This window comes from Octopus sinensis, linkage group LG4, assembly GCF_006345805.1.
Source record: "Octopus sinensis linkage group LG4, ASM634580v1, whole genome shotgun sequence".
Taxonomy (NCBI): Eukaryota; Metazoa; Mollusca; class Cephalopoda; order Octopoda; family Octopodidae; genus Octopus; species Octopus sinensis.
The window spans coordinates 72,594,685-72,621,434 of record NC_043000.1 but is presented as its reverse complement, the minus strand read 5'-3'; the positions used below and the strand labels follow the sequence as shown (position 1 = coordinate 72,621,434).

Below are 26,750 nucleotides of genomic sequence, written 5' to 3'. Positions count from 1 at the left end.
GAACTTCCGTCGCTTTCAATTCCTGGCTGTGTCTTTCCCGAACGGGATGCTGAAAATGAACATAGAATCGTGCATTTCTGCGTCCATGTTCCAAATTTTCGGTGGTACCAACAAATTTCCTGCGAATTACGGGAAGCACTCGGGCTTCTGGACCGTCTAGGAAATCGACGCGATCGACTGTTACTTCGATGCGGGGTACCAAGCGATAGGGCTTGTATAATGTGTTGTCAGGGCCTGTATCTGCGATGCCTGCTGCGTCACCAATGAGCGCAAGTCCGACATTTCGGAAGCACTGGTCGCGGAAAGGAAAGGATTTGTAGGGGAAACGGCTGGAGTCACAGTCGATACAGTTGAATATCTATGTGGTACTTCGGCGATTTTGTCAGCTCCGCTATGGATTCTCGTGTGGAAGCGAGGAATACCTGTGTGTTAGGTGTGTGTGTGTGTGTGTGGGGGGGAAGACGCTGGAGAAAAAGTTGCTTAAAAATCTTTTCGGCGAGAAAAGAAGCTGCGTCATTCTTCGTAGGAGCTGGGAAAGCGTTCTATCTCCTAATTCTTCCGATGTAAGGAGCTGGTGAAGTCGCTTTTGTTGGGAACTTTGAAGTCCTGTTGATCAGGTGATTTTGAATGTGTCGTATGACACAGAACTGGGTGGTACCTTAATAAGATCTCGGACAACGTTGATGATCACTGGCGACAGGGAACCGATCACGTGCATAAGGTGAGCCGTAAAGAAAATTGGGTCTCGATATGGTGAAACCATAATGCAAGATCGTGCGACCATGGATGCGTTCGCCACTGGGTTGTGTTCTTGTAGAGCCATTGTGTGACGATTAATCGCAGCAATTTTCCAGTTCTGATTTAGTTATGTGTGATTTGAAGGCTGTCATTCTTCGTTGGAGTCACCAAATGTAGTGGGATGGTGTAGCAAAAGATGTTGAGGTAGCAGATGAAATAGGTAAGTGGACGACATCAATGTAAAACAATGGGAAAGCATCGGATTGTGGTTTAAATAATTCATTTAATCGACACTTGCATTTACGTGGTGTAGACACAAGGAAATCTGCTACATGAGATTACCAACTTGCTCCGAGTTGGCGAAGAAGAAAATAAACAGGGGAAATACTATGTCGATGTGATGATGTTTTGTGTCTGTGTGTACGATGGTCATTCGGTCGTGTCTGTTTATGTTCTGCGAGTTCTACTGTGTTGGGTCGTTCATGCTAAATATGCGGTTCTATGTTGGCTGCTTAACTGGTGCAGATATATATATATAGGCGCAGGAGTGGCTGTGTGGTAAGTAGCTTGCTAACCAACCACATGGTTCCGGGTTCAGTCCCACTGCGTGGCATCTTGGGCAAGTGTCTTCTGCTATAGCCCCGGGCCGACCAATGCCTTGTGAGTGGATTTGGTAGACGGAAACTGAAAGAAGCCCGTCGTATATATGTATATATAAATATATAAGTGTGTGCGTATGTGTTTGTGTGTCTGTGTTTGTCCCCCTAGCATTGCTTGACAACCGATACTATTGTGTTCACGTCCCCGTCACTTAGCGGTACGGCAAAAGAGACCGATAGAATAAGTACTGGGCTTACAAAAAATAGGTCCCAGGGTCGATTTGCTCGACTAAAGGCGGTGCTCCAGCATGGCCGCAGTCAAATGACTGAAACAAGTAAAAGAGTAAAAGAGTAAAAGAGTATATATATTATATTATATTATATCATACTAGCACTATGACCCAGCAACGCCTGGTCATAGTGCTAGTGCATGCATATACTGCTGCGTGCGTGCGCACATACATGCGAGTACTGTCAAAATCTCCGACCAGTCACATACAGATAGCTGGCATTCAATTGGCGTATCAAGTTTCAGGCATTTTGATTGGGTTTTGGGTAGAAAATTCACAAAAAAGTCACTTCTATTGATTTTCTAATGGCTTTGCAGGGTGACTGGGGAAATGTAAAGATGTGCACGACCACCCTTGGATGGTTTTGAATGATCATAGAAAATGTGAGCCCTCTAACTGAAAAATTGTGGATTTGTATAAAGGACAAGCACAGGCATTTTGCCGTTTATGTATATAGAGATTATATTATACTAGCAGTATCGCCCGGCGTTGCTCGGGTTTGTAAGGGAAATAACTATATAAGCATTTTTAGAGAGTTATAGCCAAAAAATAGCAAAAAATGCATTAAAAATGGAAAAAATATGATGGTAAATTTTTTAAAAAATCGTTGACTCATCGTAGACATTTTTAGAGAGTTACTTCCCTTATATAATAGCGAAAAAATGCATTAAAATGGAAAAAAAAACGATGGTAAATTTTTTTTTAAATCGTAGACTCATGTAGACGCTTTCTTAGCCATTTCTGTTTTGGTGTCTTCAAGCCATGAAGTCGTTGTTCTAAAAGAACACTGGTCTCCTTGACAACGCATTACGACGTTGATTTCCTTACACTCCCTTCCCCACAGGTGCAGGTGTGAGCATGGACGCCAACTCCGCCGCCATCGACACACGAAAAATTATGCATTAAAATGGAATAAAAAATGATGTTAAATTATTTTAAAAATCGTAGACTCATCGTAGACGCGCGCTAATATTCAGACGGGCTCGATATGAATCACGACTATAAGCTACCCGAATTTGGTTAAACTGCACCGCAAAATGTGGGAGTAGTTAGGAATCTAAATCGAAGGGGACAGACACTCACACAACTACAGTTTTATATATATAGATATACATAGCGCAGTAGTGGTGAGATGTGACAGCAAAGAAAAGCATACATTCACTCTCTGCATACAATTAGACTCGGAAAGTTCGTGAGGAACCCATTGACCCAATTTGCTGACTTTTCCGATAGCACACAGGTGTCAATGAATGGTTGAATGACCAAATCCAAGCTTCTCTGCTAGTTCCTCAACAGTTACGATGATATTTTGTTCCAACAGGGTTTTCAGGATGTCCTTGTCGAGTTCTACAGATCTTTCAGGATGAGGCTCGTCTTCTAGGCTGTAGTTTATGGCTCGGGATTTCTGGAACCACCATTGACACTGCCTTACGCTTATTGTCCAATCCCCATATACTACATTAATATTTCTTGTACTTTGCACACATTTATATTCTGTTATTCTTTTATATGTTTCAGCCTTGAGGTTGTGGTCATGCTGGATCATGTGTGTGTGTGTGTGTGTGTGTGTGTGTGTGTCTATCTGTCCGTCTGTCTGTATGTATATATTTATATGTATGTGTGTGAACAATAATATTTTCAACAGATGTGTTGCAAATGTATCTGATTGTTCTCAAGCTTCAATACTGTGTGTGTGTGTATGTGTGTGTGTATGTATGTATATGTATGTATGTATGTATGTATGTATGTATATGTATGTATGTATGTATGTGTGTATGTATGTATGTGTGTGTATGTATGTGTGTGTGTATGTGTGTGTGTGTGTATGTATGTATGTATGTATGTATGTATGTATGTATGAGTGTATGTTTACTTTATTACTAACACAAGCCACTACGGTTATTTAATGTAAAGTTTTCCTCAAATCACTCTCTCTCTCGCTATTTACTCTCTTCCAAGAACATTTTCACTCACTCTTAGCTCTTAGCTTCCCATACATTTTACTCATGTATCTATCAGCGTCATAGACAGAATACTTTCAGTTTAGCCTTCCTCAAATCACTCTGTCGCTATTTACTTTCATTTTATTCGTTGCCCACTGTGTGTGTGCGTTTGCGTGTGGTGTAAACCAGACTAAGAAAAGTATTTGACACACACACCAGAATGTGAGTTTTCTGTAAATTTTGCTTAATTGGAGTTTAAATTTTAGAAACTGGACCTGGCATGACGCGATGCATTGTACTCTTAAAAATGCTAGGTAAATTGTAATTGAAGAAATCCTATATTGTAGATTTGTATAACTCCCAAAGGGAGGCAGATAAAATCTGCCTTTTATAATAAGAGATTTATACCATAATTGGGGTTTTTTTTCTCTTATGAGGTTTTTCACGCTGACTACTTGAGAAATTCTTATAAAGATTTTATCCTATTTTAAAAATTATATATATATATATCCAGTGGTCTAAAGATATTGCTTATCAGGAGAACAGGCGGCCTACACGCAACTACAAGGCTATCATTTATTTTTTTTTTCAGTTTTGTTAGAAGTATTCTTATCAACTCACTACAAACAGGCTTAAATATTTAATGCATCCTTCCAACCTTGAGGGGATGGGTCTCTTAGATACTAACAGACTCCCATATATGGATTCTAATGACGCAGGGACCCACTTGCCATCGGGCAAGCTGGCTACCTGGCCAGTGCGCCACGTTTCGAGCCTGCGCTCCTTCACAGAAATAAACAAGGAGAGAAAATAAAGAATGTGTAGTGGCTAGCGATCTATATGTATATATGTACACACAGAGACACAGAGACACAGAGACACACACACACACACACACACACACACACACACACACACACAAACACACACATATATATGTATATATATATATATATATAAATACATATGTATGTATATATATATATATATATATGTACATATATATATACATATATCTCACTGTATTTATAATGGTCCTGACAGCTAGAAGGACAGACATACCACAGGAATAATTTCTACCTATGTAGGTCGCCTCCCGTCCACATGAACTTTAAATGACACAGCGCCAGTCGAAGGGAAATCTATCTATCACTTTTTGACAGGTCAAAGAAACTTCTTTCGCATCTCTTTGGTCAATGGTGGATCAGACGAGAAAGAATCCTTAGATTCGGTTTCGAATCTCAGCTCGGAAAAAGGAAGTGTTAGTTTTTACACACATACTGCTAGGTTTGTACCACCCCCTTGAGAATCAAGTACACCTTAGCTGAAAAATATAGAATACCTCATAATTAATATAAATGTCCTAAATTCAGTGGCGGTGTTAATGAAGATGGTACGCTTTAATTTAATGTGTTAAACCTATCTTTATTAATGTATATCGTATTGTACATAGATATATACAAGGTCTATTCAGATATAAGAGTTAGAACTTGTGATCCACTCGCGGACCTCTTTCTTTGGAAATTTTTGCCCGCTGCATTAAAAAGTTCCCCCATCCCTGTTTTAAAGCGTACATTTATAGATCTTCATAACACTGTTTCATTGTATCAAACATTTCTATTGTGCCTACGTTTTTAACACAGAAATGCATAATAATATAGGCCATCTCCCTTCTCCTCACTCTCTCTAATAATACAAACCTTCTCTCTTTTTTTATTTCACTGGTTCAACTATTGCCGCTTCGTTTATTCCTCTGTCTTCCTCTCTTCCCTTCCTCCCGTCTATCTATATACTTTTACGTTCAAATTATGACTTCCCTTGATGACGTAAGTATAACACACGGATGAAACAGGCAGGAACGCAGGAACAAACAGAATATTATAATCGACCCCTCCCCTTACGCAGCATTCATTCTATTGTGTGTCTAAGTGGCATGAATGTTTATCTCTAGTTCAATTTATGATCTGACATTTATTCCGTTCTTTACGTTCTGAGTTCAAATACAACCAAGATCAACTTTGCTTTACATCCTTTCGGGGTCGATATAAAATACAGTGCAGTCAAGTATTTGGGCTGATGTATTCGGCTAACCTCTAACCTAGTAGAAAAATTTGACACAATACCAAGTGTGGTTAAGAAAATCTCTTTGTAGTCATATGGTTTCAGGTTCGGTCCCATTACTATAGCTCCAGGATGACTAATACCTTGTGAGCGAATGAGTGAATTTAGTTGATGAAAACTGTCGTTTTCCACCTCTCAAGGACCGTCTTACCATTTAATTTTACCCGGATGACCACTGGAACTCTATTTAGACTACCACAGTTACTCTACTTAGATTACAATCTTCCTGGATCTTACTGTGCACTGTAGCTGATTTATACCAGACCAATCCACCAAGACTTCTCGAACTTTACTAACTTTCCTTTTGCTCTTTACCTTCTGCTTTTCATTCCCTCAGCATGCATGATCTTAAATCATTTCTTCTCTATCTAGACCACCGACTAAAACAAACATTATATTTCATATCTAATTATCTTTCAACCTTTTCCTGCACATCTTCATACACGCATAAAACCCCCGGGGCCATATTTCCTTCCTTAATCACTGCCCTTACTTTAACCTCACTTCCAAAGGGTTTTGTCTCCTCTTTCACCCTACCTCCTACTCTGCCTCCTCCATCGAATCCATCCTCCATACCAATTCCGACCGCCTCAGGCATGTCACCATTGAATCTAATCTCACAAAAATACGCCTTCTTCTTGCTCCAACCCATCCACAACTGCCTACTCTCCTACACTCTTGCCCACTCTCCCCACTCCTACCACTGATAATATCCCACGTATTCCTTCCTCCTTCTCTATCTCCTCCCAGCCTACCACCATCACCAGTATCACCCCTTCATCATTCCACTCATCTTCCTTCGCCAACCCTCTTTCTCTATCTACTTTGATCTCTCTCTGAATCTGTTCTCTCTTTAGAAGGGATCTCCATTTCATACCGCTTACTCCGTTTACCCCACTTAAAAAAAATAACGGCTCGACATCATAGTCATTATATTTGAGTGAGAATATCTCAGATATTTCTAGAAATATCTGGGATATGATGAGAATGTTAGGCATGATGGAATAACTACAGAAAGCACAGGAAATTAATATTTGAAGAGGTAAAGCAAGTATGGTTATATCAATTTCCAGCTACAATAAGCATGTTGCTCAGTACCTTTCATATTACCTATATTTAATGAGATGACATAAAATCTAGAAAACTGCTCAGTATATCGGCAACAGGGATGTAGAAAGATTATATTTTCTACGCTTGTCCTCAACATCATGCGAAACTCTGCCATGTTAAAATTGTATGAGACCTGGATTGAAACACTGAAGCAACGATTCAATCAAAGAAAAAAAGTCAGTAACTATCCTGCTCAAGTTTTCCACCACGAAACTAACAGCATCGTTTTGATAGTTAATAAACAAGAGAGGAGACATGAAAATAAAAGCTGATGGATATTTCATTTCAAGGAACATTGGAAGGTCCTAATCAACAGTGAATTTGAATAAAAACAAAATTGTACACAGTACTTTCAAGTAAGGAAAAACTCTGACCATCGAATTTATGAACCACACAAAAAGCCTGGTATGGAGAACCGATAAGTTTGTATAATATCTTGAAGATGACTTCCACGAGCAAGAAATCTACCATGAGGTACCGGCAGCACAATAAGTAGAAATCATCAGTTGGCAAATAATGTAGACTTTGCAAAACAAGACCGAAGACATTCACCACATTATTCCATCTGTATTAGACTGTCGTCTAGATACTACTCTCATATGACACATGATATAGAAACCTGGTCAATCTGGAATAAAGTGAGAAAGAAACAAGTAACAAAAAATAAAGATGAAGTAAAAATAAAACAGCGTACAAATTAAAATAACATTGATCTAATATTGTTGTTTGGACCAACGAAAGAAAAATATGTTTTGAAAATCAGATGCCAAACTCGGGTTAAAATATAGGTGAACTTAGAGTCTGCCAGAAAGAACGTACCTTCATTATTCATACACTCCTGATGACCACAATATTAAGCTATTAAAAAATCCGCCAGACTTAAAATTTGAAGGATGAAAGGTTATATAAAGACGGAAAGGATGAAAGATTAAACAAAGACGGAAATTCTTATTGATAACTTTACAACATTGCTGCCGTATATGTAGCCAATCATATATCCTAAAGCTCTATTCAAGCACAGAAAACAATGTACATACATCAGATGTACATCCCCCATCCATCCATCCATCCATCCATCCATCCATCCATCCATCCATCCATCCATCCATCCATCCATCCATCCATACATACATACATACATACATACATACACTTACATTCATACACTTACATTCATACATATGAAGGTCAGGCAAGTGTATATAACCATCAACGAAGCTGAACAGGGAGGTATATAAAGTTAGAATATGGGAGTAATATTGAGTTCTAACAAGCAGAAAGCCATCAATATTTGGGAATGAACGAGTCGATTTAATAAATATTTCTGTAAACATTATATTACTTGGGACGAATGAAAGGCAAAGCTGACCTCAGTAGGATTTGCTCTCACATCATAAAGGTATAGATGAACTTATTGGACATTTAAGGATAGATGGAACCATTGTTGGAATGTTTTAGCTACAGTACATTCCATCAATACGAATATAATTTCGCTCTTAAAGATAGCGGAGAGAGATTCAAATCATTATGCAAGTATATAATATATCGATTCTGCTATGAAAGTTATAACACAAAAAATCACCGACCCCAAGTATCTACCTTCCCTTGAATTCGTTACTATTTGGAGGAAGTATTTTTTGATGAGCATACCCGAAAGGCAACAGAAATAGAATGTGTCCAATATTTTGAAATGTAATATTTTGAAATTTTTAATATAAAAGCACGATTTGGGGTAGCAAGATTATACTTAAAAAGACATGAATACATTCTGGAAAGACAGATTAAATTTCCTGAAGCATTAGTTTGGCCTGCTGTACTGTGAAAGTTGGACTCTAAGCGCAAACGACGCTGTCCAACTAGACTTACTACCAAACAAAAAATGTCAGTTCTCGGGAAGTGGTAACAGAAAGAGGATTTTTGGCATGAAGGATGAAACCAGGAATACTTTGAATGGACGACTTCCATTCAGAATCGTTGGAGAGAAATGGTGCTTGTATCCATGGCCTCCGGTCATCAGTAATGAGGAAAGGAGTAGGTAAAGCAAGGCAACCGACCCATTTCAATGAAAACACCAAAATCAGATATGATATTATTCTATGATAGAGAAATGTAAGCTTGGATTTTGGCAGAGACCAACTTCAAGGCGAAAATTTGTATATTTTACGAAATTATTGTATTTACGAAAATTATTGCGAAACCTATAGTTTTAAATTTTAACCTGGATCATTTATGTTTATTGTTATAGATGCACTGGGCTACATGATATGGATGTATAAAGCTTTAAATTGCTGCAGTTCTATAAAACTGAAGAACCTTAGTAGCAAACTCTAAGTGAATATTAGAACCATTGAAGATCAATAAGATCTGAGCCTTTTGACGTTACATGCGTACCAGTTGATTGCGTACATTTAAGCATATAATACATATATACAAACATACGTACATACTACGTACGTACATACATGCATGCATACGTGTATGCATACATGATACATACGTACATACATACATGCATACATACATACATGCCCATTTATTCAAGTGTTATCAGAAAGGATTTGGAAGTATGTCTGTTCGTTATATAAAACAGAAACATGTCTTATACAGGTTTTGTCACTATAAAATAAAACTTAGAAGATACCGCCAGAGAGCATGATAGGAAAGTTATCCAACATAAGTGATGTAGGTAGATATCAATATTACAGGAAAATATCAAAACCTGAGACGCAGAATTAGATATTTTGACAATGTAAGAAGTACACATCACATTAACTATATCTTTACGGAAAGGCGGCGAGCTGGCAGAAACGTTAGCATACTGGGTAAAATGCTTAGTGGTATTTCGTCTGTCTTTACGTTCTGAGTTCAAATTCCACCGAGGTCGACTTTGCCTTTCATCCTTTCGGGGTCAATAAATTAAGTACCAGTTGCGTACTGGGGTCAATCTAATCGACTGGCCTCCTCCCCCAAAATTTCGGGCCTAGAGTAGAAAAGTATATCTTTACGGAAATGCATAACTTTAAAGCGTGGACTTAAAGCATTGAATTATAAATTCCACTATCCTGAATGACTTCATCAGCCAATAACCATAAAATTATTTCCGCAAATGTGAAAGAAAACAACATATATAAGAAGACCTTTTCTTACAGTGATTTAATAACGATCTTTTCGGCTTAGTCTGAAAACTTGAAGACGAAGGAACCAATTTCGACATCAAATGGAAAATCTTTTCCAAAACCAGACCCTATATTAACGGGTCCAAAGTATGTTCGGTATGTTTTCTTGAAAAACTATATCCCTTAAAGAGCTTGAGAGCCTCCAACGGCTACATAAATTCCAGGAACGATATTTTTTACTGTATGTCCATATTTTAAGAAATACATCTTGCCGGAATTTAAATATAGGTCACTGGACATATCGTTCACCATTAACATCTTGTTTACGTCTGCTTCACATTGATTAATTGTAAATTTGGTTATCTTCCTTGTGTTTTTCTTCTTGTCTTCTTCCTTATCAGCACCTCTTGTTTAAACGTTCTCTGTTCAAAAGGCAACTGACAGACGGTCTTAATCTCAGCTTGAAAAAACAGTGAAATACATTAATGTTTCGATCAGGAAACCCTGTGCAGCTGTATGTAACAAGACTTGTGGTTTTTATTATAACATCATCTTTACTCTCTTACTGATCAAGTGCTATTCTACTTGTTGAAGTTTTACTATAAACACCGGATTTATATTTCTATTGTGCACACGTCATCATGTTTGGTACACAACGAACAAAATCAGCAGAATCGGAAGGAATACTAATGATTTGCTAGCCAAGTTACTTGGATGATGGACACATGAGCATTTGTTTTACTAGGGGGTATCTAAATTCAGAATCTACTTGAAATTCTATTAGCGGTGTAAAAAGAGCCACAATAGAAAATTTATTGGTACAATAGAAAATTTAAATTTAACTTGTAATTTAGAAACAGAGGTATATCGAAAAAGAAAACCAGATGTGTACTAAATGGAGAAAACGTCTCAATATTCGAAAATAAAATTTCTAAAAGGCATACGATTGAGAGAAATTTCCTAAATATATTCAACTCGGATTACATTAACCGTACCCATACTTTCTTATAAATACCTAATTAAAGAAATTGTCGGAGAACCGGAAGAGGATACAAAACTTAGATGAGCGTTCACTGTCACAAAATTCAGAACAGCTATTTCTATTGACCAATGCAAACAATTTCGTTTCAAAGCTATCGATAGTCAAAAAATTCTCAATGAAGTATTGAAAATGCAGATTGATCGTGCAGCTGAGAAAATGCGAATAATATAGATTTGAAATATTCCAAAAGAAAATAAATCCAGGCTTTTATAACAATGAAAACAACGATTTCTCGACGAATTTGCAGTAAATTACAGTAAAAACTCCCCATCACAACGAAATATAAGGAAACACCTTAATCAATGTAACATGCACCAAATCAAGTGGCGACAGAAACAATCGTCTTCCCGTGAATCTGTTACAAAGTATCACACGAATTCGTCATTTACACAAAACGCTAATACATGTAACCAACGTATATCTAAAAACACATATTCCTCTGACAAAATTATAAATTTAAATACTCGAGAAATAAAAACCAGGAGATCGTTTTCAAGATCACCTGTATGGAACTGGGTGAAAAGTCTCTAGATCCAGAAGTGAAATTGTTTTTCCAAGTAGTTAAATAGGGTGTTAGAAAACCAGAAATATAAGAGAGAACACAGTAAAATAAAGATAAACACTACGACCAAAACAGTTTATGTAGCAAAAGTTTACAATAATGGAAATATTAAACAAAGAACAATTTGTGTTTAGAGTCAGGACAAGAAATACTGTAAAGAGGTAGAAAAAATCAGGAGAAAAGAGTTCTGAAACTATTGAACGGATAGATTCTAAAATTATTAATTTCTCAAAAAAGAATTTAGAAACCATGAGCTTCAACCTGTGACAAAAGAACTAAAATCTACACCAACATTCAACTATTAAGAATCAAAGGAGGATACCTCAAAAATTACCATCGGGGGTTTTTCATCGATAAAAATAATGAGGTTGAAGAATCTCTGATAAGGAACAAATCAACATTCACCCCACCAAAAGGAAGAAATACTCATCTGGATCATTACAGTGACATCCTTTCCAAATTCCCACTGCAACAAATTACTTAGTAGTATTACCAAATTGAATTAGTAGTGCCACATCAAATATTACCAAAACGAATTCAAAATGATGGTACAATAGTTATCAAATAAGTTGATAAAGGTTGTGCTATTATCATAGTGGATGCCGAATATTACCAAAATTTAGCTGCAGATCTGTTGAAAATACAATATATTTTGAAGCACCTACAAATATGGATCACCACATTATGAAGCAGCTCAGTAATCTGGTTTCAAAATATAACTCACTATAAATGAAAGTGACTACATTACCAATTTTGAACCAAAACCCAGTAACTTTTAAGGCTTACCAAAGATACATAAGTGAAAGAAAACACAAATGCAGTAATGCAACAAGGTGGTGAATACGTAACATTATTACAACCAAAAGATCTGTAACTTAGACCTATCATAGGTGATCAGGTATGTCCTGCTCATTACCTGAGCAATTCTGTTGAAATCATTCCGAAACGACTAGGTACCTAAATAGCAAGTTTCATTCGGGATGACACTGATTTCCAGTCTCATCTACCTAACACAACAGAACAGAGTTCAATGTTGGTTAGTTTTGATTCTCATATATGTTGGTTAGTTTTAATTCTCATTTATATATTTACTAGCTGAATAGCCCATCGTTGCCGGGCAATTTTTTCAATAGAATGTCTTATATAAATTTTTGTTTATTCCATGTCAGATCATGCCTTTCCCGACAGATAGGCCTCTTGATCAGGAAAGATTTGTGCAATTTTTCGCAAAACAACTTCGTTGAGGATTATTTACGTTTGTTCGACTTTATTCATTAAAACTTATTAAAACTTCAAAAGTTCTTACAACATTGGTTGTCGTCATGCTTTGCTTTGCTTTCTTTTATTTAATAAAAATTCCTCCTCGTAATGATTTTGATTTCACTTTGTGATAGACAGCTAGCATACAAAAAGTGCCAGCTTCCAAATCCTGTTTTCTGATTAGGTAAAATTGATTAAAGTTTAAATCTCAGTAACATTTTTCTGATTTTTTGATTTAATCATGACGGTTTGAAGTACCATTCAAATCGTGAGGTTGAAATCATTCGACAATACCCTTCTCGCAAAATATGTGGTTTTGTTTGATGCCTATGTTAAAAGCATTATCTAATTTTCAATTGAAAATAAATAATAAAATTAATTTATTTGCAGGTCACGTGAAAGTTCTTTATGCTGGGCTACTTGGCAACATCATTCGGTTTCTGTATATTTCATTACTCAGTAGCCCTTGGTGGGTTTTACCTTTCGAATTTATTCAAGGTAAGCAACTTGATTTTGACTACTTTCATCTGAGATAAAGTTATTTTTAACAGTTTATCATTAATGTAATTTTAAGCAATGACGCTCTTAAAGTATCAAAATCCATTAATTAGTAAATGACTCATTTCTACCAAACAACGCTTTTAAAACATTGTGTCCCAGAAAATAAACGAAATTATCAGTAATCATTGCAGTCATTATGTGACTGCCACCTATTGTCGAACAACATCAATCTATGTGAATGAATATGTATTTTTAGTTTACCAACTTGTTTAAAAAGTAGACTCATCCTAGATTTAAGATGTACTTGGTAACTTTCCTGTAGTGGATGTTAAAATTGAATTCTATATGTATCAATTTCTTTAAAATGGCTGTAAACAAAACAATGTTGAGAGCAACGTGTCAATGAGTAACAACCGTTACTAAAATGGTTATTGCACCGCAAACTACCAAGGTGTGTACTTATCTGATGCATCTACTTCTTCCGCCATCTCATCTGGAACTTGATTTTGTTCACGTTTTACATTCAAGAATCAAAATGCTTTAATTAAACATTATCTGCCTCAATCTCACCTATCTAAGAATACCTGTAAAATCTATGAGAACTGCTCTTCGATCTTGGGGTTTGAAAAAATGGAAAACTTCTATGTAATTAAAACAAATAAATACAAATAAATTTAAGTAGTTAAAACGTTGTGGAACATTAGAAAATGCAAAAAAAGAGGGAGTTTTTAAACCTGTCTGTCAAACCTAACTATTGATGCACTGTGTCTAATCGGGAGCTATCTTATTAAAGTACTTATTTCTCTTTTTTTACCACATGTTATACAGATAAGTCTATTTTTAATTTCCAATTATTTTCAAACTCTACTCTCAAACTATTTAAAAAAATCTTTTTCTTCAGTCACGGGAATGCAATTGTTTCGTTATCGCTTTCCTCGGCGGAATTTGAACTCAGAACGTAACGGCAGACGAAATACGGCTACGCATTTCGCCCGGCGTGCTAACGATTCTTTTCTACTCTGGGCACAAGGCCCGAAATTTTGGGGGAGGAAGCCAGTCGATTAGATCGACTCCAGTACGCAAATGATACTTAACGTGCTAACGTTTCTGCCAGCTCGCCGCCTTACGCTTATCTATTAATAGAATCATTACTACATAGATTTAAATCTTTTTCTTGCAAGTATTACAAACGGTTATCCAGTTACATAAATAAATAATCATTTATAATAATAGGTTCATAATAGGTTTTAATTTTATGAAGACAATTGTCTTTTACATAGATGAATCGCTTTTTTATTGGCTATAAAGCTATCGGCGTTGCATAAGTTGATGACTCTTGAAATTTTCCAACTTATAAATACAAAGGATATGGAGATCAGATTTTCAAACACTGAAAATCATATATATTAAGCACTTTTTTGTATGAGAAAGATATATGTCATACACTGTACAACACTAGAAGGCAAATTTTGCACGGGAAAATAAATTTAACAAATAATATTTCTTTATTGGAAAGAATCTCAATGTTACTGTATTGTTTCCTTATCAGTTCACCAAGTAAAATCACATTTAAATAAAAATAGTAACCAGTAAGTGTGGGAATATTTTGAGCAGTTCTATATTGCCTTGTAATAGGGTATGAAAAAGTTACAGAGTCCAGTGCTGAATACAATTGTTAATCGATCTCGCATTAGTAGCCTAACTTTCAATTTTGAGTAAGAATGGCAAGTAATAGATGATGAAAAAAATAATACTTAATGTTCTGTTACAGAGTATAATTTTGAATGTCACTCAGATAAATTACTACATCTCCACACTCTCATGCGTACACGTTCAGCAAAACCTCGGCATTGGCATTTGTTAAACCAAAAATTATGATAAAGTCGTTGAGTTTCTTTTGATTGCGGAAATATGACTTTCTTTCCAAAACTGCACCTCTGAAATTGTAACCTGTCTCCATAACACAATCTTCTTGTTCCGTCTTACTGCTTTCTCCGGCAGAGTAAAGTGCGGTGACATCAGGGTGATGTAGTACCGAGGCGATAAGTGATGGAAGGTTCGGACACTTGAGAGTAAAAACATACTTCTTAGTTCGACTTTTGGAAGGATCTGTTATCAGAAGTAACAATTGCTTGTGTAGTTTAGTGGGTTCCCGTTGAATTATTGCCATAGCGAACTTCATGGTTATTCTTCCCTGCTGAAGAAAAGAATAGAGTAAAAAGGATTTTTTAAAAATGGATGTATTTTAACCATGACTTATGTTAAGGTATGGTATATTTTTTCTATAACGTTAGAATTCAAAAATCAAATTTAAACATTTAAAGAGTCTAAATTTTTCTGTTATATAAAATGACACTTATTCAAGCAAACAAGTAAGCATCTTCCATGCTAGAGTTGTTTCGCAATGCTTGTTAGTGAAACGAGATACTGTTTTTCGTACTAATATAAGCCTTATAGGTTTCACATATTTTAGCGAGTGACACCATTGAGTACTTTTCCATTGTCTTAAAAATTTAACCACAAACAAAGAGTAAAATGCATTTGCCAGATGTTTATAGTCTCTTGGCACCCTAACTGATGATTATTGACAGACAATTTGACAGTTAGAACTCAACTGAACAGGTGGGCTTGAAGATCTCTGTACATGCACATTGGAAAGTTTCTGAAAATTCTTGTAAATTCTTGTAAATTCTCTACCAAATACTCAGCACCGAATTTATCTAGGACGTTTTGAAAAAGTAAGTAAACTTCAAAATATTATTACCGAGATTGGAAAAGCAAAATCTGAAGTGAATAAAAGCCATTCCTATACATCTTAGGTATATGCAATTAGAAAATAATACTGACCAAGAACAAAAGCATAAAGATTTTGTTACAAAGTATAGATAACCTGTATTAGTACAAGATACAACTGAAACTATGAATGTTCTGTATTTATTAACGAGCTTTATTACTTGATTGATCTTTGAAATAAGTACTTCTCGGCAAGAGCAGAGAAAATAACAATTGTTTTTTAGGTGGGGGAGGATTGTCTGGAGAAAGAAGCTGTCGTTGTGGCCTTCACAGGTCCTCTGAAACTTGTGAGACGATGTGGCTAATACTCTTTTGAACGGTTCTAAGTCAACAGTTGCGCGAAAACCAAGGGCAACTATTCTGAAAGGGAAGTATTATGTATAGCGGTTAATACTGAGTTTAAGTTAGAGAGGTCACAATATGGTTAATGAAAGAAAATGCGAATGCCTGAATGGTGGTGACAGAGATACAGTTTGGAAGATAAACTCTACGGTTTTAAAAGAAGACAAAGGAGACAGTACAAGGTTGAACAGAGGTTAGTGTTTGTTGACGAGCGATTTCATGTTAATCAGACGACTGGTCATTCTTTACATGTGGTCTAGGATATGTGAGTGCTTTTAGCAACACCACTCTCTTCCGCTGAGCGAGTGGTACTCCATTGCGGGCATTACTTTAAAGCTTCTAAAAGCTGATGTGCAGGAGTGTTCTTTAGGCCTTGAAGAAGGACCGCCTTTTTTGATACAGTTTAACTATGTGTCACTGCTAGGAGAGATTCCCCATTAATAGTGAAGCCTAGCATATGGAATGACATTAAAGATTCTAGTTGTTCATGTTTAGGAGGTGAGTGCAATGTTTCTTGATATGTTTTGTTATTGTATCTTTGTGCATATTCCCCATTGGAGTAAGTTTCCAGTAGTCTTGAAGACAGTGTAGCTTTGGCGCAAGGTGTCTAAGATGCCTGTTCATGACCCTTGGGTGCGGAAAATTAAGAAAGAGCGGAAGGCGGTATTATCTGCGTAAGAGTAGATGCTATTGGATATGATAGGTCGCTGACGTATTGGAAGAAGTGTGTGGGAGATATAACAGAACTTTTGGTCTTTCAAAGGTTCATAGAATATGAGTAAAAAAAAACAGCTCCATCAACACATGTCACAAGGCTACAATCTGACAGGAAGATACCAGTACAATACACGAGAGATAGATGGAGCCGACAAGAAGGCGATTTTAGTTGGAGATTCACGTGCCAGACGCGAACAAATGCTTTACTAATGTGTGCAACAACTGTTTTCTCCAAATATTTGGAGTGCCAGGTAAAATACTCCAAATCTCACTGGTAAGTAACGTAAGAGAGTAGGTTTCTAGTAATCTGGCTTTGCTAAAGCCGAACTGTTAGACATTTAATAAGAGAGAATATTCAAGGCGTTGAAGAAGTTTATAGTTAATGGTTGTCTCCATCACCTTGAGATACGGGGAACGCGTGCGATAGGATGATAAGTGGCAGTGTTAGAAGTGCTACCGTTCTTGAGAATAGAACACACTATTGCGTGATTCTAAAGCTTAGAATATATTCCTGTAGAGAAGAGAAATATTTAAGTTTTGTAAGAATAGTTCTGAAACACATTGTACGAAGATAGTGGATGAGACATGTTTTAGGGCCAGTGGCCATATTGGTTTAAAGCAGCTGTATACGTTGTGGTGAACCTGGACAAGTGGAAAGATTAATCTTGTGTATTCAGGGCGAAGTTCAATGCAAAGTTACAACAAATATGATGTTGTTGTCCGTAGAAGTACTACTCGCAGGGCCATCATGTTTGAAAAATCAGGCGAAAGCAATTCCGCAAAATTGAAAGAGATCTTTCTGTTTGGGAGTTGTGAAAGCTTGCGGGTGGTGTGATGCGCAAAGGTACTTTTCGCGGGCTTCTGCGACGCAGCTACGAATGATCCACTTGGAACCTGGTTATGTGAAATGTAAAGAAATACGCCTTAACGGTTTCTGATTGGCCAGGAGTGAATTCCATATTCTGCTAGGGATAGTTAGTATAGAACTGGCGGAGCTCTGATTAGTCAGCTGACTTGAAAGTGGCCTATTTTGTGGATGCTCTTTTTAACTCTACGAAAATTATCCAAAACCACTGAACCTCCGACTTTTATCAGTCTAATGGTCAGATCTAAACAATTTTTTCTCCTTAATTTATAATTTTCGGTTTAAACTTTACATTATTTTCATATATAGTGTTCGAAGCAGTGACAAATTAACACCAATAATGATTTGTGAAATAAAGACAGTCAGAAATTTAGGGAAGGGGTTTAGTCGATTAACTCGATCCAGCATCCGAAAGGATGAAAGACAAAGCTGACCTCAGCGGGATTTCAATAAAGTGATGGATAAAACAATGCAAAGCATTTTACAACAATGCTAATACTACTAGTAAATATTTCAGAATGTGTTACAAAGCCAACACATTTTTAGGGTTAGACGGTGAGTCAATTAACCTCAGCGGAGTTTGAGGCTAGAACATAAGAAAAGAAAATACGGTAATGTATTTTCTTTTGAGACCCTAATGATTTTACCAGTCCACCGCTTTTGTAGTAATAACTAAAACACCTACAGTATTATTGTACATGTAATGTCGTTCGAGTTTGGTTACCTTTTCAATAAACTCATGAAAAACAATCTAGATCTTTAACATAATGAAATAATATTGTCATGATCCATCAAAGTAGAGATAAAAACAGTTACGAAGTGGAATTTCCACGTTACGTTAGTCAATATAACTTGCATAGTCCATTATAATAAATAATGTTTAAAAATTATATTGAAGTGTTAAAAAGGCAATAAAAGAAATCATTATTTTCCTAATTATGCATTTTATATAATTAATAAACCTTTGACAGTAAAATTCACTCTATCGGGAAAATTTTCATTCATAAATACATTTTTTCCTTATATTAAAATTCATTTTGTAGCTAACGAGCCCGCAAGTACCAACTTTTCTTTCTTAAGCATATTATTTAAAAGTTTCTTTCATCGTTTTGGTTCGAAAACTAAGTACAAGTAATACACTTATGTTAATTCAACCGCTTTACTCAATCATTTCAAATTTTACTTTCCAAAAATTTACATTTGAAATAGTAAAGCTGGCTGAAGCAGCAAAGCATTAGACTGTAAGCTTTACGATATTAAAACAAACAAAACCCAACATCAATTTATTGAGGTTAATTACTGAGAGATACCTTCTGCATAAAAAATGGTAGTTAAGTTGTTAATAATTTAATGCAATGAGCATCAATAATTAAAAAAAAAAAATTCTAAATTACCACGTCCACTCGTGTAGAATTTTGTGCATCTACTTAGTGATTGCCCCATCACTACCTCAGTTAGTATGGAGAAGTCAATGCTTTTCTTAGATGGTCTTTTAAATAATCAGTTATTACGTTGTTTTTCCACTCATAAGTATTTCTAATAAAATATTTGATATTCACTGCGTTAAATATGATGACACTAACTTAACTATCACAATATTGAGTTGTAATCTCAGGATACCAAATTTAAATCTCATACCCCAGTAAAACAAATAGCTGTAATCTTGATTTGATACACAGATTGATATTGTTTTTATGTAAGAAATCGATATTCATGACTATAGAGAAGAGCCATATACTGAAAGATGCAAGAGACTAATAATGAGCTTTTTCTAAATTAATATTCAAGTAGACTTAACATTTTGGTTTCTTTTTATTCTCTCAAGAGACGATGAAATATGTACCATTATAAACTGGAGTCTATTCAATCTGTCGCGGTCATTTAGACACGTGTCAAAGAAATCGGAGAATTAACGACGATAACAACGATCTGGAAAGAATATAATCTATTTACATTTATTTATTCTGATCTTTTTTTCTAACATTTCGTCAAATCAAGGACTCACGCATGCTGCAGTTTGGGCGGCTTGTTGTTCCTATATTACACAAGCAATACCAACTAACCTACGGTCGTCAGCGCAAGGTATACTTCAGGGACTCCATCATGGTCTGGGTCGAGGTTGTGGAGCTGTCTTCGGTGGAATATTAGTGAATTATATCGGTAAGTATATTTTCACTTAATAGATACAAGGTTTGTATCACATCAGAAGGGTTGTAAATTTTCATTTACAAAACTGTGTCTGTGTATACAGGGTGAATGAATATGTGTGCATGTGTTTTTGTGTGAGTGTGTATATGTTTGTGTGTGTGTGTATCTGTGTGTGTCTGTGTGCCTATGTATAGATGTGTACGTGAGTTTGGAATATTGTGCGAGTATTAATGAAAAAGTATATTTTGTAAACATCCGCGCGCGCAAGCGGTGTGTGAACGCGCAGGCGCTTATGGATGTGTACTATGTGCTTGCTGCGATTAAATTTTTGTTTAGAAATATATGAGTACCCTTGTCCCAGTGGTTAGGGTGCTGCACTCACGATCGTGAGGTCATGGTTTCAATTCCTGGACCGGTTGGTGCGGTGTGTTCTTGAGCAAAACGCACCATCTTACGTTACTCTGCGATCCGACACCTGGCACATGGTACACCGTATACCTGTTTCATGAAGATTTGATGGAGAGAATGAGTTAATGTACAACACTTGCATTTATGCGTTCGGCATAAAGCTGAACACTCATACGTCGTCTTCGACAGGGGAATTCATTATTATTATTATTATTATTATTATTATTATTATTATTATTATTATTATTATTATTGTTATTGTTATTGTTGTTGTTGTTGTTGTTGTTATTTTATTATTATTATTACTTTTTTTTTCTTCTTTCAAATTTGCTTCCATTTCTTGTCGAGTGTCTTCCCGACTCCTAGGGCAAAGAAACTCATAGTATACATTAGTAGGCCATTAAACCAAACTCAATAGTTCGTTCATTTAAAAAAAAAATTTTTTTAAGTTAAATTAAAATACATGAGCAGCAACAGTTCTCACATCGACAATGCTCTTCTCAATACGTGTGATGTACCTGTTAAGACAATCTTTTGCACTTCTTGCAGGGATGGCAAGCCAGGGATCATTCTCATATAATTTTCGGTTCCCTTCTTGATCATTCCTAGTGCTCCTACGATCACTGGTATTGTAACCGCCTTGAGATGCCACATTTTCTCAATTTCAATGAGTAGGTCTTTATATTTTCTGAGCTTGTCAAACTCTTTCGCTGAGATATTATGATCACAGGCGATGCTCATGTCGATAAACAAGCAAACTTTATTGTTTTGGTCTTTCACAACAATATCTGGTTTACTGGCCTTGATGGTTCGGTCTGTATGTACTGGAAAGTCCCACAGAATCGTTACATTTTCTCCTTCAGTTACAGCTTCAGGGTGGTGATTATACCACTTGTCGGCAGTTTTGATATTGTAATGCCGACTTATTAGCCAGTGTAGATATTGGCCAACTCTGTCATGTCTTAATTTATACTCCACTGGAGCTAAGACTTTACATCCAGAGATTAGGTGGTCCACTGTTTCAATCATGTCGTTGCAGAATCGGCATTTTGGGTCTGCTCCATTTTTCATCACATTGGCCTGGTAGTTCCGGGTTAATAGGCTTTGATCTTGAGCAGCCAGGATGAAACCTTCGCTCTCTGCTTTTAGCCCTGAGCTCCGTAGCCACTGATGGGTTTGCTTCTAGTCAACATCAGCTTGTTTGCTGCGGGCCACATATTTGCCGTGCAGAGGTTTCTCCTCCCACCTATCAGCCAATTGCTCGTGCGCTTTTTTCGTTGCCATTATTTTCACCTTCTTTGCAACAATAGTTGCCGTACTTCCCTCGGGTTGTTCAGTTTGGGTATCCTGCACAAGATCAATAGCAAATTTTTTGCTTTCCTTTATGATAGAGTGAAGCTTCTTTCGTCTCTCGTGATTTTCCACGAGCTTTAGCATCCAGTCATTCGTTATTTCGAGATATTTGGCCAGTCCAATTGTGGTTGTTTTGTAAGCTAGTTCAAATTGGATCAGGCCTCGACCTGCTTGGGCTCTGGGAAGGTAAAGGCGATCTACGTCTGCCTTTGGGTGGTGCATCCTATTACAACTCAGCAGCTTGCGTATTTTCCTATCTATATTCTTTACTTCACTCATATTCCAGTTCAACACATTGTAGCTATAAGTAACAACTGGAACTGTTAAGGAATTTATAGCTAACACCTTGTTACGTGCATTTTGTTCAGATTTCAGGACTGCACGAACTCTCCTATAACATTCCTTCCTGATCTTCTCTTTCATGCTTGCATGCTGAATACCAGAACCTTCATTTATCCCTAAATATTTGTATGTTTGTTCTTGCTCAAGCTCTCTTATGACTGTGTCAACATCTAACACGACTGAATTTGTGGTCTTCACTTTCCCTTTCTGGAAAGTGGCCTTGGCACTCTTCTCAAGTCCAAACTCCATCCCGATGTCATCGCTGAATGCTTTCACAATGCGCAATAGGCCTTCAAGTTCATTATTGTCTTTACCATAGAGTTTTAAGTCATCCATATAAAATAGATGGCTTATTTCTTTATTGGCAATTTTATACCCATACCCTGTTCTTCTTCTTCTTCTTCTTCTTCTTCTTCTTCTTCTTCTTCTTCTTCTTCTTCTTCTTCTTCTTCTTCTTCTTCTTCTTCTTCTTACTACTACTATTACTACTACTACTACTACTACTATTACTATTACTACTACTACTACTACTACTACTACTACTACTACTACTACTACTATTATTATTATTATTATTATTATTATTATCATTATTATTATTATTATTATTATTATTAATTAATTATTTTTTTTCTTCTTTCAAATTTACTTCCATTTCTTGCCGAGCGTCTTCCCGACTCCTAGGGCAAAGAAACTCATAGTATACATTGGTAGGCCATTAAACCAAACTCAATATTTTTTAAGGTTAAATTAAAATACATGGGCAGTAACAGCTCTCACAGCGACAATGCTCTTCTCAATACGTGTGATGTACCAGTTAAGACAATATTTTGCACTTCTTGCAGGGATAGTAAGCCAGGGATCATTCTCATATAATTTTCGGTTCCCTTCTTGATCATTCCTAGTGCTCCTACGATCACTGGTATTGTAACCGCCTTGAGATGCCACATTTTCTCAATTTCAATGAGCAGGTCTTTATATTTTCTGAGCTTGTCAAACTCTTTCTCCGAGATATTATGATCACAGGGGATGCTCATGTCGATCAATAAGCAAACTTTATTGTTTTTAGCAGTTCATGCCAATTGAGAAAAGTGACACTGGGGTAAAATATACGAAGCCCAATATACCCATCATGACTACCCGTCTGATAAGGGTACACCAGGCACATGCATCACAACCATATGTGCGCGACATGGTGATCTCATATCAAGATAAACAGCACATGACCTTGCAGGTGGGGCCCAGTTAGAATTTTCTTCAGGTTGAGTAGCCCATCCTGCTCAAAAGGTCCCTGAATAAGGGTTGTTTAAGGATGTTGAAAGAACCACCCATGTTTCCAGAGGTGAATTATTCAAACCCCAAAGAATCCCTCTCAACACACGGCTATGATGCTCCCCCACTACTTCCGCTCGTGATCAGAGGTGCACATATCGTCAGCCACTAAGGGACATGCTCAACTTGTTAAGGTCAAACAACTGACAAGCAAATCTGTGGTATTGAGCAGAATATTTGCTGTAGCCCATCTTTTATACCAAGACAAAACAATGAACATGATAACACTGCCAATCAGTTAAGATCAGAAGCCATGAGAGCCACTGCCTGGTATAGCATCAGAGCATTTATTATTATTATTATTCTATGTTTGACTTTTGCTTTATGTCTGTACAAGTTGGCTCCAAGTCTCACCCAGAGGTCTCAAGAGACAACAGGTTGGAAGTTCTGTGCCATATAGTTGTTTTTTTTTGTTTTTTTTCTTTCTTTTCTTTTGGTGTTGTACTAGTGAATGTCTAATACATAAAAAAAATAAAATAATAAAAATAAACAAATAAAAAAAAAGTTTGTTTTAAACCTTGGGATTACATAGAGAGTATTTTGCGTAGGATATGAGCAGTTCCCATGAGCACTATCTTTTGATTTTCTGCCATTTTGGGGTCTCCTGGTATCTGAGTTAGGTAGCAATCAGTCCCTTTCGCTATCATTCCCAGGGCACCTATGACAACAGGTATTGTTTTAGTCTTCAGCTTCCACATTTTGCTGATTTCTATTTCAAGATCTTTATATTTGCTCAGTTTTTGGTAGGTCTTGACAGATACGTTTATATCGATTGGGACAGTCATATCAATGAGGAGGCATGTTCTTTGTCTGAAGTCTTTCAATATAATGTCTGGCCTATTTGCATCTATCTTCCTGTCAGTTTGAATGGTGAAGTTCCAGAGGAGTGAGATGTGGTCATTTTCAAGCACAGGAGGTGAATTGTGTTCCCACCAGTTTTTTTCATGGAGCAAATCCAGGTTTTTGCAAATTACCCAGTGAATATATTGTGCAGCTCTATCATGCCTACTGAGGTACTCTGTAGGCGCTAGAAGACTGCATTTGGAGACAACATGGTCAATGGTTTCATTTTGTTGTCGGCATACACGACATGTTGGGCTACTGCCGTTCTTTAATATGTTGGCCTGGTAGTTTCTTGTTGGTAGGCATTGATCTTGAGCTGCTATGATAAACCCCTCTGTTTCAGATTTTAAGCCAGAGGCCATTAGCCATTGATGGGTCAGGGCTTTGTCGATATCTGCATTATTCGCTCTCTTTGGGTATTTGCCATAGAGAGGTTTTTCTTGCCATTTATTATTCAGAATATCTAAGGCCGCAGTTTTGGCACGGGTTTTCATGGCCTAGCTTTTTCTGTGCTTGTTTCTTGTATATCTATCTCTAATTTCGAAATTGGTTGTATTCGGAATTCACTTAGATATTCCTTTGCCTGTTTTGTGACTGAGTATTATTATTATTATTATTATTATTATTATTATTATTATTATTATTATTACTATTACTACTACTACTACTACTATTATTATTATTATTATTATTATTATTATTATTATTATTATTATTATTATTATTATTATTATTATTATTATTAAGGCGGTTCCGTTTCATTGATGGTTAACAGATAACACAAAAGCAAATCAGATAAATAAATAAGTAAATAAATAAATTGATGAATAAAAAACCGTGACCACTATGGGCAAGTAGAAGAGCAAAATAACAAACAAACTAGATTAAATTGAATTAAATTAAATTAAAACAAGTAAAAATAAATGAGTATGTGAGTGAGGCTAATTCTGTGGGCTCTAGGCAGGTATGGTTCAATTATTTCCTCTAATCTACATTTCTCCATAATTTTCTTAGCCTGTAAATTCAGGTTAGTTGCGTTGTTGGCATGAGTAAACACCGAGTAATATCTCTCGGTCATATATATATATATATATAATATATATATATATATATATATATATATATATATATATATATATATATATATATATATATATATATATATATATATATATATATTAGGTTAGGTTTGGAAAGAAGCAAATGCTTGTTTGATCTTAACTGGTATATTTAATCAAGGTAATATATCCCTTATTATTGACAACCCAATTTCATCTATTTGCCAAATTGTTGAGCCATCGGACGTAAAATTCTTTAGGTTTCGAATCAAAGAAACTCTCAACATAATTCTCTGAATTAATTGTTTCATTTTGGTTTAAAATTTCATAATACCCTTCATATCTCACCAAAAGCATAACTTTTTTAGGTGTAGTCCTAGTTTGCAGATGGACTCTCCTTTTTCACTGGTCCCAAACATTCGTTGGATATGATTACAGAGATTATATCGTTTGTTATGATTACAGATATAATTACAGATATGACTACACTTTTCATCACTTGTGAAGGTTCTACTCAGTAAAAGCTCGCTAGCAAATTCACTCTTTAGTGATGAACAGAAGGGAACTCTTTGATTAAGCTTAAAGACTATCAGTTTATGAGAAAATTCTTGATTAGTTTAGATATACAGGGTGTCTCAAAAGTCACTGATGGGTTTCAAGTTTTAATAACTTCCTTAACTTTACAAATAAATGCATGAAATTTTTATACAACATAAAGGACATAATGGAAATTAATATGCACAAGTCAAATTTTGCAACATCACTACATCACATATGAAAAATGACATCGCTTAAATGGCTGTCATTTTCGGATGCGCACGCCCGTGCTCTTTTCAAACCTTGCACCATAACACCCTCAAGAGTTTCAGACCCCAGGTGATGTAGTGGTGTTGCAAAATTTAACTTGTGCATATTAATTTTCATTATGTCCTTTATATTATATCAAAATTTCATGCATTTATTTGTAAAGTTAAGGAAATTATTAAAAAATTGAAATCCGGCAGTGACTTTTGGGACACCCTGTATTTCACGAAAGTGTTTTATGTTCAAAGTGACTTGAATTGAACTGTTCTGCTATCTCTCATGCAGTTTGTTAGAAATTTTCCTCAACTACAGTGTTAGGAAGCTCAATATTGACAAAATCTGTGAGAGGAAAACTTCCTGAGAGAAACTGGTCATACCATCGTTGGAATGTCCGGATCCTTAAAATTTCAGTTCCGTAGGCAGAACAAATACTTTTTAAGAATTCATTGAACATGTGATGGCT

At 36.1% G+C, this 26,750-nt stretch overlaps 1 protein-coding gene across 1 annotated transcript in view; it reads left to right on the top strand.

Annotated features, from left to right (window-relative positions):
- The window catches only part of LOC115210712 (major facilitator superfamily domain-containing protein 6-like), a 107,536-nt gene that overhangs the window by 35,395 nt on the left and 45,391 nt on the right, over positions 1-26,750 (top strand). Inside the window, exons 2-3 of the mRNA XM_029779407.2 lie at positions 13,172-13,279; positions 19,998-20,159. Of these exons, the coding sequence (XP_029635267.1) occupies positions 13,172-13,279; positions 19,998-20,159 (270 nt within the window). The remainder of the gene's footprint in view (positions 1-13,171; positions 13,280-19,997; positions 20,160-26,750) is intronic.